Below are 13957 nucleotides of genomic sequence, written 5' to 3' on the forward strand. Positions count from 1 at the left end.
ACAGGAATCCCTGGAGGTATTCCGACAGGAATCCCTGGAGGTATTCCGACAGGAATCCCTGGAGGTATTCCGACAGGAATCCCTGGAGGTATTCCGACAGGAATCCCTGGAGGTATTCCGACAGGAATCCCTGGAGGTATTCCGACAGGAATCCCTGGAGGTATTCCGACAGGAATCCCTGGAGGTATTCCGACAGGAATCCCTGGAGGTATTCCGACAAAAATCCCTGAAGGTATTCCGACAGGAATCCCTGGAGGTATTCCGACAGGAATCCCTGGAGGTATTCCGACAGGAATCCCTGGAGGTATTCCGACAGGAATCCCTGGAGGTATTCCGACAGGAATCCCTGGAGGTATTCCGACAGGAATCCCTGGAGGTATTCCGACAGGAATCCCTGGAGGTATTCCGACAGGAATCCCTGGAGGTATTCCGACAGGAATCCCTGGAGGTATTCCGACAGAAATCCCTGGAGGTATTCCGACAGGAATCCCTGGAGGTATTCCGACAGGAATCCCTGGAGGTATTCCGACAGGAATCCCTGGAGGTATTCCGACAGGAATCCCTGGAGGTATTCCGACAGGAATCCCTGGAGGTATTCCGACAGGAATCCCTGGAGGTATTCCGACAGGAATCCCTGGAGGTATTCCGACAGGAATCCCTGGAGGTATTCCGACAGGAATCCCTGGAGGTATTCCGACAGGAATCCCTGGAGGTATTCCGACAGGAATCCCTGGAGGTATTCCGACAGGAATCCCTGGAGGTATTCCGACAGGAATCCCTGGAGGTATTCCGACAGGAATCCCTGGAGGTATTCCGACAGGAATCCCTGGAGGTATTCCGACAGGAATCCCTGGAGGTATTCCGACAGGAATCCCTGGAGGTATTCCGACAGGAATCCCTGGAGGTATTCCGACAGGAATCCCTGGAGGTATTCCGACAGGAATCCCTGGAGGTATTCCGACAGGAATCCCTGGAGGTATTCCGACAGGAATCCCTGGAGGTATTCCGACAGGAATCCCTGGAGGTATTCCGACAGGAATCCCGTGAGGTATTCCGAACGGAATACCTGAAAGGTATTCCGAACGGAATCCCTGGAAGGTATTCCGAACGGAATCCCTGGAAGGTATTCCGAACGGAATCCCTGGAAGGTATTCCGAACGGAATCCCTGGAAGGTATTCCGAACGGAATCCCTGGAAGATATTCCGAACGGAATCCCTGGAAGATATTCCGAACGGGATCCCTGGGAGATATTTCGAACGGAATCCCTGGAAGGTATTCAGGAAGGATACCATGAATGCCCTAGGTAGTTGATGAGTACAATAACGCCTATTTGATGATAGATCTGAAACAGCTCACCTATTCGATTCAACACCTTATTCTGTTATACCTTAGTATCAGTTATTGCAGGAATAAAAATAAAAAAATAAAGAAATAGGCTAACACTATGATAATTACCTGACGGGGACGCCGTGTTCGGGATCATGTCCCGCAGATTGGGCGCCGACGAGCTGCCACTGATGACCGCGGTGCTGAACAAGCTGTTGGTGCTGGTAGCCATCTTTTTCCCGAAGCCCCCTAGCATTTTAAAGTAGCTCATCTGGCCGGCAATGCTGTGTCGTTGACGCCTAACGGCTGTACCGCCACCGCCGCCGCTGGACGAATGGGACGACCCATGAGAGGACGGACCGGGACCACCACCGCCGCCGGCAGCACCGACACCGCCCGCTCCGGACGGATTCGTGCTGCTGTCTGTGGTGTACGATTTGACGAGTTTCGAACAATGAGGTTTACGGTTAGGTGCAAGGTTACTGCTGAGGTTACTACTGTTCGGGGGGTTAGTCGTGGTGAGGGGGAAGGTCAGTGTGGTAACCGGGTCACTATCACTACTAGCAACGACGACGGGGGCACACTTCTCGAGATTCGTCGAAACCGGAAATATCCTATCGAGCAGGGATTGGAAGTCGCGGTCCAGGGCCGAGAGACTGTAGGGACTCTCGTCGGGAGGGGGCGTGGTCAAGGATACGAACGTGATAGTGTCCTGTGCGGTGTCTGTGTTAGTCGGTGGTTCTTCTGTGGGTCCTGAATCAGATTGATCTTTGGTGGGGGTTACGGACGAGCGGATGGGAAGGCCGGGATCGCTGGCCACCCTTAGCAGGGTCAGATTGTCAGAACTGAAGATCGCTCTCGGGCGATAGGATGAGGCGGAACGCGCAAAAGATTGAGACTGAGACCTTGGACTGGGGCTGAAGTGCTTCACGTGGAAGAGTAAGGTGGTAGTGGAACCGTTCTCGAGATTACGTGGCGTATCGACATCTGTCAAGTAGTCTAGGTCGTCGAAGCTCTTGCTGACGAGAGGCGTTGACGCGTAGAGCATTGATTTGTAACTGTAACCGTTGAAGGGCATCAACAGGTTGTCACGCTCCGGATCGTTGGAGAACGTGTAGGACAAAGCCCGGCTGCTCAGGGGATATCTATAGTGAAACGGATCCAAGTCATGACAGGCACTGTAGTATCGGGACGTCTCCGAATCCGTATCGGAGAAGGAGGAGACGTACAGCTCTTGGTCGGCTAGGTTCGGAGTGAACTCGCTTATCGAATCGCACGAATAGGACTCATGCATGAACAAGGTCTGACAGGAAAGTGGTCGCTCGTTGGTAGCAGCGATCGACATTCGTGATCGATCGTCGCCGATCGTGGCAACCGAATTGGTATTGAACATTCTCGGAGCGTCCAGAATGTTGTTCTCCGGAGTCTTAGGGATTTGTGAGAAGTCGATCGAATACAGAGGAAGCTCATTAGTAGCCGATTCGAATACCGGATCCGTTTCGGACTTGACAGATGTCGTTATGCCTAACGTTTTGAATTATTGTTGTTGTTAGAGTACACACGAATACAATAAAAGTACATTTAGGGATTAGGATAAACACAAATAATTTGTAGATAACACAAATATGTTACAGCGAATCATTAAAAAAAACACCAATCGGATGTATGGAAGTTAACGGTTACCATAGATTGAATTGAAAACAGAACATCGGTTTTATACAATACCCATCGTAAGAAACACAATTCACCGGAGAAACACAAAAACAGAATCGTGAATTAAAACAACATATTTGGGATGGAAAATGAAAAGAGAGAAAATAAAAAGAAGAATATAATGATAACAAAATGGTAGCATCCGGCACCGAGGAAACCCACGTGTGTTAGATGAGAGACAACGATGCTGAAATTGAACATTTTAGGGAGCGGTATCTTTTCAGCGAAGCAGTTGCAGAATGTTAAATATTCGAAGTGAGCAGTAAAGCAAGCGAGCCGCCAGAAAGACACCACAAGAGCGTATTGTGTGTAGGCAAAGCCACCCAAAAGAATGCTGTTCAGATGTTAATGTTATCACGCGGAACCTACTGAGAAATCGGACACTCAAACCAAAACTAGAGGGAACCCAGAACCACTTAAATCTATACCTAGCCAAGAGTCAAAGTCCGATTGTGAGAATAGAAGGAGTTCAAGTACCTAGTTTAGTAATTCTCGTGCATCAAACGAGCTGAAATTTCGAAGTAAAGTTTTTCGAGGCATACTTCGAAGTAAAGTTTTTCAGTCAAATAGACTTACGGAAGTCATTAAAACCACCATAAAACTAAACCGAATTAGGTTTTATGAAAGTCATTCAAACATCACTAGAAATAGTAAGTAACTGAAACTTAAATAGTAGCTAGTTTTGGAGAAGGTTTGAAAACCTTGATAAAGCCCAAGTTATTTGAGTTCGATTTGTCGGTGATGCTGATCTTTTTAAATCAATTTGACTGAAAAACTTGTAGGTATGACTCTAACAATTTAAGTGACTTTAGTGAACGGGAAATCGTGATTTTGAATGACCATCAAAACTTTAAGTTTAGAGAGTATGATTTAAAGTTTGTATTGAAAAAAACTTTTGGTTCTTGTCCTTTCGACTTTATCTCAATGAATCGTGAAAAGCTACCACCTTGCTATGTGATCTAGTAACTGATTTCGGGACTTTCAAAAACCACTGCGTAGAAATAAAATCATATACAGACATTATCAATAAGATATGTGGAAAGGGAACCAGACAACTCCTCCGAACTAGTGAAGACTACCGAGGAAAGAACTTTCCATTCAAAGATCTGTTTGTATCCCTCAAAATCATTAGAAATCAGGAGAAAACAAACCTGTGAATGTTCAACTGAAAAGAAAAAACAGTACCATAATTGTGTCTTTCAACTCGGCAGTCATCCACTGTAGTTCGGAAAAAGTCGGCAATACACAGACAGAGGAGATCATGCCTATCGCAAGGTACATCGAATCCAACTTGAAAGAAATTTTTACTCGAAAAGGGCTCTGGAGAGGGGGAGGATGGAATACAACCAAAAAGTTATCAAAAACACGGAACAATTGCCGGCCAGACGAGGCTACACTTGAGACTTGTTTGTTGTTGGTGTTTTTGGTTTGTTTGTTTGTTTGACATGTTGCTTTCATCGATGGCGAATATAATGATCAAAAATATGGATTATTTGTTGCGCTTGGGAAGAAAAACGGTATGGAAGTCGGGTTTTAAGACATCCCGAAACGTGAATACAGGTGTTGGAAAATTTATGGAAAAATGAGGAATAGAAACCGACACTACACCGGTGTTGTTGGTCTGTGTGGTGGGGAAATTTGGAATTTTGGACAACTAAAACTGAAATCGAACGTACACTAGACAAGAACGGAGTGGAACGGAAACTAGTTTTTGAGAAAAAGTGGTGGACCTAACTTATAGTAACTAATGAAAACTATACAGGAAATATAATTAAAAAGGAGCTCATAGATATAGTCGACAAAAGACAAGACAGATTTCAAGAACTAAACGCAAAATGAGTAACGATAATTGTCGTATTTACACATTATTTCTACAAAGATCAACCTGCACATGTCAGTCCAAGATTACGTTATGAAATCCCTGGAGGTATTCCGGAAGGAATCCCTGGAGGTACTTCGGATCCGGAAGAAATCCCTGAAGGTACTTCGGATCCGGAAGAAATCCCTGGAGGTATTCTGGTAGGAATCCCTGGAGGTATTCTGGTAGGAATCCCTGGAGGTATTCTGGTAGGAATCCCTGGAGGTATTCCGGTAGGAATTCCTGGAGTTATTCCGGCAGGAATCCCTGGAGGTATTCCGACCGGAATCCCTGGAGGTATTCCCAAAGGAATCCCTGGAGGTATTCCGGCAGGAATCCCTGGAGGTATTCCGGCAGGAATCCCTGGAGGTATTCCGGCAGGAATCCCTGGAGGTATTCCGGCAGGAATCCCTGGAGGTATTCCGGCAGGAATCCCTGGAGGTATTCCGGCAGGAATCCCTGGAGGTATTCCGGCAGGAATCCCTGGAGGTATTCCGGCAGGAATCCCTGGAGGTATTCCGGCAGGAATCATTGGAGGTATTCCGGCAGGAATCCCTGGAGGTATTCCGGCAGGAATCCCTGGAGGTATTCCGGCAGGAATCCCTGGAGGTATTCCGGCAGGAATCCCTGGAGGTATTCCGGCAGGAATCCCTGGAGGTATTCCGGCAGGAATCCCTGGAGGTATTCCGGCAGGAATCCCTGGAGGTATTCCGGCCGGAATCCCTGGAGGTATTCCCAAAGGAATCCCTGGAGGTATTCCGGCAGGAATCCCTGGAGGTATTCCCAAAGGAATCCCTGGAGGTATTCCCAAAGGAATCCCTGGAGGTATTCCGGCAGGAATCCCTGGAGGTATTCCGGCAGGAATCCCTGGAGGTATTCCGGCAGGAATCCCTGGAGGTATTCCGGCAGGAATCCCTGGAGGTATTCCGGCAGGAATCCCTGGAGGTATTCCGGCAGGAATCCCTGGAGGTATTCCGGCAGGAATCCCTGGAGGTATTCCGGCCGGAATCCCTGCAGGTATTCCAGCCGGAATCCCTGCAGGTATTCCAGCCGGAATCCCTGGAGGTATTCCGGCAGGAATCCCTGGAGGTATTCCGGCAAGAATCCCTGGAGGTATTCCGGCAGGAATCCCTGGAGGTATTCCGGCAGGAATCCCTGGAGGTATTCCGGCAGGAATCCCTGGAGGTATTCCGGCAGGAATCCCTGGAGGTATTCCGGCAGGAATCCCTGGAGATATTCCGGCAGGAATCCCTGGAGGTATTCCGGCAGGAATCCCTGGAGGTATTCCGGCAGAAATCCCCGGAGGTATTCCGGCAGAAATCCCCGGAGGTATTCCGGCATAAATCCCTGGAGGTATTCCGGCAGAAATCCCCGGAGGTATTCCGGCAGAAATCCCCGGAGGTATTCCGGTAGAAATCCCCGGAGGTATTCCGGCAGAAATCCCCGGAGGTATTCCGGCAGAAATCCCCGGAGGTATTCCGGCAGAAATCCCCGGAGGTATTCCGGCAGAAATCCCCGGAGGTATTCCGGCAGAAATCCCCGGAGGTATTCCGGCAGAAATCCCCGGAGGTATTCCGGCAGAAATCCCCGGAGGTATTCCGGCAGAAATCCCCGGAGGTATTCCGGCAGAAATCCCCGGAGGTATTCCGGCAGAAATCCCCGGAGGTATTCCGCCAGGAATCCCTGGAAAGTATTCCGGCAGGAATCCCTGGAAAGTATTCCGGCAGGAATCCCTGGAAAGTATTCCGGCAGGAATCCCTGGAAAGTATTCCGGCAGGAATCCCTGGAAAGTATTCCGGCAGGAATCCCTGGAAAGTATTCCGGCAGGAATCCCTGGAAAGTATTCCGGCAGGAATCCCTGGAAGGTATTCCGGAGAGGTATTCCCAAAGGAATCCCTGAAAGGTATTCCCAAAGAAATCCCTGAAAGGTATTCCCAAAGGAATCCCTGAAAGGTATTCCCAAAGGAATCCTCTGAAAGGTATTCCCAAAGGAATCCCCTGAAAGGTATTCCCAAAGGAATCCTCTGAAAGGTATTCCCAAAGGATTCCCTGAAAGGTATTCCCAAAGGAATCCCTGAAAGGTATTCCCAAAGGAATCCCTGAAAGGTATTCCCAAAGGAATCTCTGAAAGGTATTCCCAAAGGAATCTCTGAAAGGTATTCCCAAAGGAATCCCTGCAAGGTATTCCCAAAGGAATCCCTGCAAGGTATTCCCAAAGGAATCCCTGCAAGGTATTCCCAAAGGAATCCCTGCAAGGTATTCCCAAAGGAATCCCTGCAAGGTATTCCCAAAGGAATCCCTGCAAGGTATTCCCCAAGGAATCCCTGCAAGGTATTCCCCAAGGAATCCCTGCAAGGTATTCCCAAAGGAATCCCTGCAAGGTATTCCCAAAGGAATCCCTGCAAGGTATTCCCAAAGGAATCCGTGCAAGGTATTCCCAAAGGAATCCCTGCAAGGTATTCCCAAAGGAATCCCTGCAAGGTATTCCCAAAGGAATCCCTGCAAGGTATTCCCAAAGGAATCCCTGCAAGGTATTCCCAAAGGAATCCCTGCAAGGTATTCCCAAAGGAATCCCTGCAAGGTATTCCCAAAGGAATCCCTGCAAGGTATTCCCAAAAGAATCCCTGCAAGGTATTCCCAAAGGAATCCCTGCAAGGCATTCCCAAAGGAATCCCTGAAAGGTATTCCCAAAGGAATCCCTGAAAGGTATTCCCAAAGGAATCCCTGAAAGGTATTCCCAAAGGAATCCCTGAAAGGTATTCCCAAAGGAATCCCTGAAAGGTATTCCCAAAGTAATCCCTGAAAGGTATTCCCAAAGGAATCCCTAGAGATATTCCCAAAGGAATTCCTGGAGGTATTCCCAAAGGAATTCCTGAAGGTATTCCCAAAGGAATCCCTGGAGGTATTCCCAAAAAAAAACCCTGTAAGTATTCCGGAAGAAGAAGAGAAGAAATCCCTGGAGGTGTTCCGCGAGGAATCTCTGGAGGAATTTTAAAAGGAAGCTCAGGAAGTATTCCAAACGGTATTTCTAGGAGAATCCCAGAAGTTATTACTAGAAGGATTCCTAGAGCAATCACAGAAGGTATCCGTGAAGGATTATTGAACCATTGTTCTAATATTCTAGAAACTACGGAGCTGACATACGCAAGATCGAAACACAAACATATTTACAATTCTGTAATATACAGCTAAACTCACAATTCTCAGAAAAATCAAGAAACCCTCTGGGACTCTATTAAAAGCCGAAACTTAAAAATACTATCTAAAAATTATCACAAAAAATAGAGGACAACAGTTATTATTCGGCATGAGTTAGATCCAACTAAACTAAACTAAGAAGGTTGTGAAAGGGACAACTAACCAAGAAAAAGTACAGTTCAGATTCTACAATAAATAAAAAAGTGACAGAAAAAAATAAACGAAACAACATTACCTTGATTGTTAACGGCCTGCAGGCTGTGGCAGTAACGTGCATGATCTACTATACCGACGGCGCGAGCGTTCGTTACGACCACCACAACAGTCGTACCCATTGTTCATTATCGGGTCGGGGTAGGGGGAACGACACCACCGGTGGATGCACGCACGCACACACACACATACACAACATACGCATGTGACACGATGATACGCAGGAACACACGCACACATAAACAGACCGCGCGGGCGCGCGAGCGATGAACAATGGCGCAGTGTTTCGGTGGTGTATTTGTGCCGCGATGTTGGGGGTTGTGTTTGTGGGTGCGAAGAGTTGTTTGTTTTGTTTTTTTTTTCGGGACGTGATGGAGGGTGAATGGGCGGGCCACGCCAACCAATCAATCAATCGGGGTAGATAGCCAGAGATGGTCATGAAACATGAAACGAGATATTGGAAATATGATACAAAGGTGGTAAGTAAGTGGTCGTAGGATTTTGAGTGATGTACAATGGTTCGCTTTTTGAACCAGGAACACGCAGGAAATTGGTAAAAATCGACAGAACAAGGAGGGAGAAGACAGAAAAGGAAGAGCTTGTTGAATAACAAGCGAAGAGGTAGACATTTTGAAAGGGAGTTGAAAATTAGAAATGTAGGGATTTATATCACGCACGAAAAGACAACTTCGCAGAAAAGATACTAAGAATAGGTGCTGTGAGGTATTTGAGCGTGTTGTGGTGTGTTCTGCTTCAAATGTATTGGCTCTATCTCGTTTGATCTAAAGTCGTTAGGTTTCTGATTTTTCTACAAATAAAAAAGTAACGGAAAGTCGAATTCCGTTTATTGAGGTTAAAGTGACTGTAATCTCCGAAAGACAGAGTTCCAACCGAGATAGAGCCAGGATCTATAATACGACTTAAAGCATAACACCTTCAGTCATGTTATTAATGTAAAAAAACTGTGTAACGTTTTCTTCAGAAACCCTCCATCTCAACGGTAACAAAGACTGACCTTTTATACGGCTATGTTTGCCGTGTTCAAAGGACCGAGCTGCCCGCGGCTCGTCCGGACTGAGCGTCCGCTGGTTTCCGGCCTGCTGCTGGGCGGCGAGCTCCTCGCTCAACCTCTTGGCCAAGTCCATGGCCTCGTGACCGGAAACGGTATGGCACGATCCGATCGGAATCGGTTCCGAGGGCTTCATTTTACGGGTCTTTTTGGTGTGTTCCTTGCTACCGGAACCGCTCTTGGAGAACCCATCGGAAATAGACTGAAAAGAAATCGTCAAAGAACGTGAGAGAAGTCGAATACAGAAACCACACACAGCGGGAACTTACAGCATCCTTGGACAAGGTTTGACTGGAACCATAGGAGTTTTCCTCCTCGGTATCGTTTTCCTCGTCGATGCGAGAGGTGCTCTCCTCATCGCCACTCTGAAATGGATTGCGATAGTTCGTTAAGTCATACCTTACGGGACTTCCCACCCCAATCTTACCGCATTCTTCGACGTGACGGAATCGTTCCGGCTGTGCGGCCTAAATCCAGGTCCCGGAGGCAAGTTCTTCTGAACGCAGCAGTTCACCCCGGGGCTGAAATGCAGCTCGACGTGGAAGCGTTCCTCGGAGAACGGATCTTTGGTCGGATCTTCGTACAGCATTATCACAATCTGCGACATGTAGTTCAGTTCGGACACCATGGATACGTACTCCATGGCTCGGCGCCACTGCTCGTCGGTCAAGATGTTCAACAGCCCTCCGTAGCGTAGTACCGTCAACAGGGAATGGACATGACTCTCGCTGGTGAAGTACAACCGGGTACGGACGTGTCTTCCCGGGCTGGACACTCCATGGCTGTAGCGAGGATTTAGTCGGTTGACGCTCTCATCTCCTGCCTCCTCAATGTTCCGTTGCAAATCCGCGCGGATCTTCTTCAACAGTGGCGTACAGATACCCTGTCCGATTGTCAGTTTTTCGTGTACGGTGAGACCGTACTCCTGCGGGATAACAATATCCGCCAAATATTTGGCGTAGATGTACAGTTCTTCCGCCAGATCGAACTGAAGCGTGTGCTGATTATGCTGCAGATCGTACTTAATGCAGTCGTAGATATCCGGAATCTTGGATATGTCGAAATTTTTGTTCTTTGTACAAAAATCCTTCTCGATCTTGCCCCACCGTCGGCCCATCAGCTCCCAGGTTTCCCCATGATACAACACTGCGTCTCTAGTTTTGAGATCATCTCGTTTCACGGCGACCACCCCAAGTAACGACTGTATCAACGAGTGTACGTGAGCACAACACTTGACCGGATTCTTCACAAAGTCCATCGCCAGATTGATGCTGATGGCATTGCCCGGGTTGATCGCGGCTCGATCCTCAACCGTAAACTCGCGATCGATCTGCATCAGTTCGTGGAGTCGCGACTTGGCCATGTTTTGATACTTACTCGAATCGCAGTCGTTGTCCAGCAGCCCATTGGTGTTGGCACTCTTCACCATCTGCACCAGAATTGGTGTCAGTTCTCCTTCCAGGGCGAGCAGTCCTTTGGCAAAGGCAGCCGCCGTCATCTGGACGCGGCCTTCGTCCGACGCGTAGATCTTCAAATCGTGCCTAAACGTGGAATGTAACCGTAGAAGACCTAAACCTTGCGCGCCGGGGGCTTCCTTGCCGTCACGACTCTGCCCTCCGGGATACATACAGCGGAAGATCCGCCCGAGTTCCTCCGCCTGGATGCGACCCGCTGGCGTAAGTTCCCCACCCCATTTCAGTATCAGAACCAGGGACGGTTCCTTCGGGGCATCTACTGTTCCACACAGATGCGATGAAAATAGAATTACAGAAACGGAAAACAGGTATTAGAGATATTCACCACGCGTTGGCGTGAAACGGAGGAAACACAAAGAACTGACAAGCGAAAGTAGAGAGAGAGAAGCGCATCATTCAAATTTTGAGTTGATCGGAACGGACAGACACAGGTAGGAGGTAGTACTACATGAACAAAACGCAAATTACAACGTACTAGAATGGTGTTTACCATCGTCAGAACTCGATCCGCGGGGTCGTCCCTTCGGCTGGTACTTCATTTGCACCTTGCGATTGATTCCGGAAAAGTGACCGTACCTTGAATAACCGAGAACAGTTAGATACTTAAAATACTAAATTACACTTGAAACATACATTTCCAAAACGCTCTTCAGCTGTTCCAGCTTGCTCTGCTTCTCCTCGATCTCTGAATCGGCAGCCTTGGTTTGAATCTCGGCAAGCAGCGACCTGGCGATATCCAGAATCTCCTGCAACTGCTTCGGCCGTTTCAGCTTGATATGTCCGTACTTGTAGCCGTCGTACTTTTCGAAAATTTCGAAAAACTTCTGATGCCTAACCTCGACCTTCATCTTCTGCTTGGGTGTACGGTCGCCATGTCGTATGATGGCCGTAACGCAACGCAATTCCATCATCTTTCCGAATGTTGTTGGAACAATCGGCGGATCATCCAGCTGGAACGGAACCGACCACGGTATGTGCAGCGTCGGCGCCAACTCCCGCAGGATCATGTTACCCAGTATTTTCGCGCTGTCGTCGTAGTACTTGTTGGAATTTTTCACGAAACTAAACCCGTTTACATCACAGACAAACGATTTCCCATTGGCACGCAGCAGATCGAATCCGCACACGGTTTGCTTGAATGCCAGACAAACCTTGCGCGAAATCAACTTTTCTGCGTTGCTCAAGATGACCGGATAGCGCACTTCCTTGCCATCGCTATCCCGCTCCACCTTCCCATCGAGCGCTGGGCTCTTCCTCGCTTCGGCATGGGCATAATCCGGCCCTACCGTGTAAACCTTCACATCCGTTCCATCGGTCGGCATGAAGTCTTCGTAGATGAAAGACCCAGTTTTGCGCACCCGAGACTCCGGAGAATACACGCTACTTCGACTACCAATCTACAACGAATCATGTATTCAATGGTCTACAGCTACGCTAAAAATGGACTACTACCTTTCGGAACAGCCGTTGGCTGCCACCTCCAGCCGACGTTGGGTAGTAGATATAGATATTGTGATCCTCAGCCGATACAGGCTTTTCCACAAAGGGCTTGTTGAAAGTTATCCCATTCACCTCTACGTGATCTTCCGATTCTACTAGCTCGTGTTCTGCAATCAATGTTCAACCATTAAACCAAAACACAACCCTGCTTCACAATTGATCTTACGTTTCGGATCTGGCGAATCCCTGTCCAAGACCGCATACCGCGGAATCTCAATGCCCTCTTTTTCCAGAATGGAATACACGCGCCTTCGATCCTGTAAATGTAATCCAGAAAGCACAAGCAAGAATAAACTCCAATCTTTCAACCAATACAACAAGACAAAACAACAAAAAATCAACTGAAAGCAAACCGATCCTTACTACCTGTATATCGAACTGCATGTGCAAGTTGTTGATCACGTACGGCTGCCGCAGCTGGGCGTACTGGATGGCCTTCTCCAACGGGAACCCCTTCGAGTGGAACGATATCAAGCAGTCGCACAGGGGCCACTTCTCAACCGGTTCCTTCAGGATGATTTCCTCACTGAACACGATCATGCGGATGTACTCGAACTCCTGCAGCCGGGTCAGGATTTCCTTCATCGGTTTCGATTGGGATTTTTTGGCCATGGCACAGACGGCCACCACCACCTGTTTGTACGTGGTGGACGAATCGTCCGAGTCCAGGCCATCCGTCGACTCGAGATCTCCCTGGAGGGGGGAGACAAGATAAAGGATGTCATTAGCATTGGTATCAGATCCCAGAACATAGCAGTATTATTTATATGATACAAACTAAAACATGACTGGACAAGTGCAGTTTCCGTATTTTGCCGGGACGAACCGATATTTTACAACTGATCTGGTACATTCAAATTAGGAGAGTATATTAACGATTAATAACAGATAACAGAAAACTAACGAAGGTCCGACTCAATTATCATCCCGAACGATCGAACAACTTCATATCATTAGCTTATTGTGTTAGGATGGTGTTTCTTCTGGAAATATTGCTCCAGGATGTCCATGTTCCAGGATCTTCCTTCTGAAAATTTTTACAGAACTTTTATCCTAGATTTCCATCCAGGAATTTCAGCTTTTGATTACTACGAAAACTGCAATCTTGGATTGCTTCAATACCTCCTGCTACGGATTCCTTCTGTGGATTCCTCCAGATTCCCTGACGGATTTCTTCTAAGATTTTCTTTAAGAAATGCTTTCAAACATTCCTTTAGGGCATTCAGGAGTTTACTGTATTAGGAATTTACGGAACATTAATTCAGTTTAAAATCCAGGGATTCAATCTAAAAAAAATCCAAGAATTCCTAAAGGAAATCCATCAACCCTGTAGGTTTCCCACAAGCAGATCTTAGAGAATTACTTGAAAGAACTCCTGTAGCATTCATAGAATAAACTTCTGAAGCATTTCCACAATGAACTCCAGGAAGATTTTCAGAAGAGCTTCAGGAGAATTTCCAGAATTAACTCCTGGAAAATGTTTATAAGGAACACCTGGAGGGCTCAAAAAACGAACTCCAGAATAATTCTCAAAACCCACTTCTCGAGGGCACCCAGAAGCAGCACCAGGAGGACTCCTAGAATAAATTCTTGGAGGATTCCCA

At 47.5% G+C, this 13957-nt stretch overlaps 1 protein-coding gene across 19 annotated transcripts in view; it reads right to left on the reverse strand.

The window, feature by feature from the left end:
• Positions 1-13957, reverse strand: part of LOC115253813 (inositol hexakisphosphate and diphosphoinositol-pentakisphosphate kinase) — a 124350-nt gene that overhangs the window by 24867 nt on the left and 85526 nt on the right. For 7 of the 19 annotated variants that reach the window (XM_062844967.1, XM_062844965.1, XM_062844956.1 and 4 more), the window contains 10 exons: positions 12717-13046; positions 12520-12610; positions 12306-12460; positions 11487-12250; positions 11329-11429; positions 9806-11112; positions 9648-9743; positions 9325-9580; positions 8332-8376; positions 1457-2851 (listed from right to left, as the gene is read on the reverse strand). In XM_062844967.1, the coding sequence (XP_062700951.1) occupies positions 1457-2851; positions 8332-8376; positions 9325-9580; positions 9648-9743; positions 9806-11112; positions 11329-11429; positions 11487-12250; positions 12306-12460; positions 12520-12610; positions 12717-13046 (4540 nt within the window). The remainder of the gene's footprint in view (positions 1-1456; positions 2852-8331; positions 8377-9324; positions 9581-9647; positions 9744-9805; positions 11113-11328; positions 11430-11486; positions 12251-12305; positions 12461-12519; positions 12611-12716; positions 13047-13957) is intronic. The other 12 variants (XM_062844963.1, XM_062844972.1, XM_062844959.1 and 9 more) reach the window with 10 other exon arrangements.

Source organism: Aedes albopictus, chromosome 1 (assembly GCF_035046485.1).
Source record: "Aedes albopictus strain Foshan chromosome 1, AalbF5, whole genome shotgun sequence".
Lineage (NCBI taxonomy): Eukaryota > Metazoa > Arthropoda > Insecta > Diptera > Culicidae > Aedes > Aedes albopictus.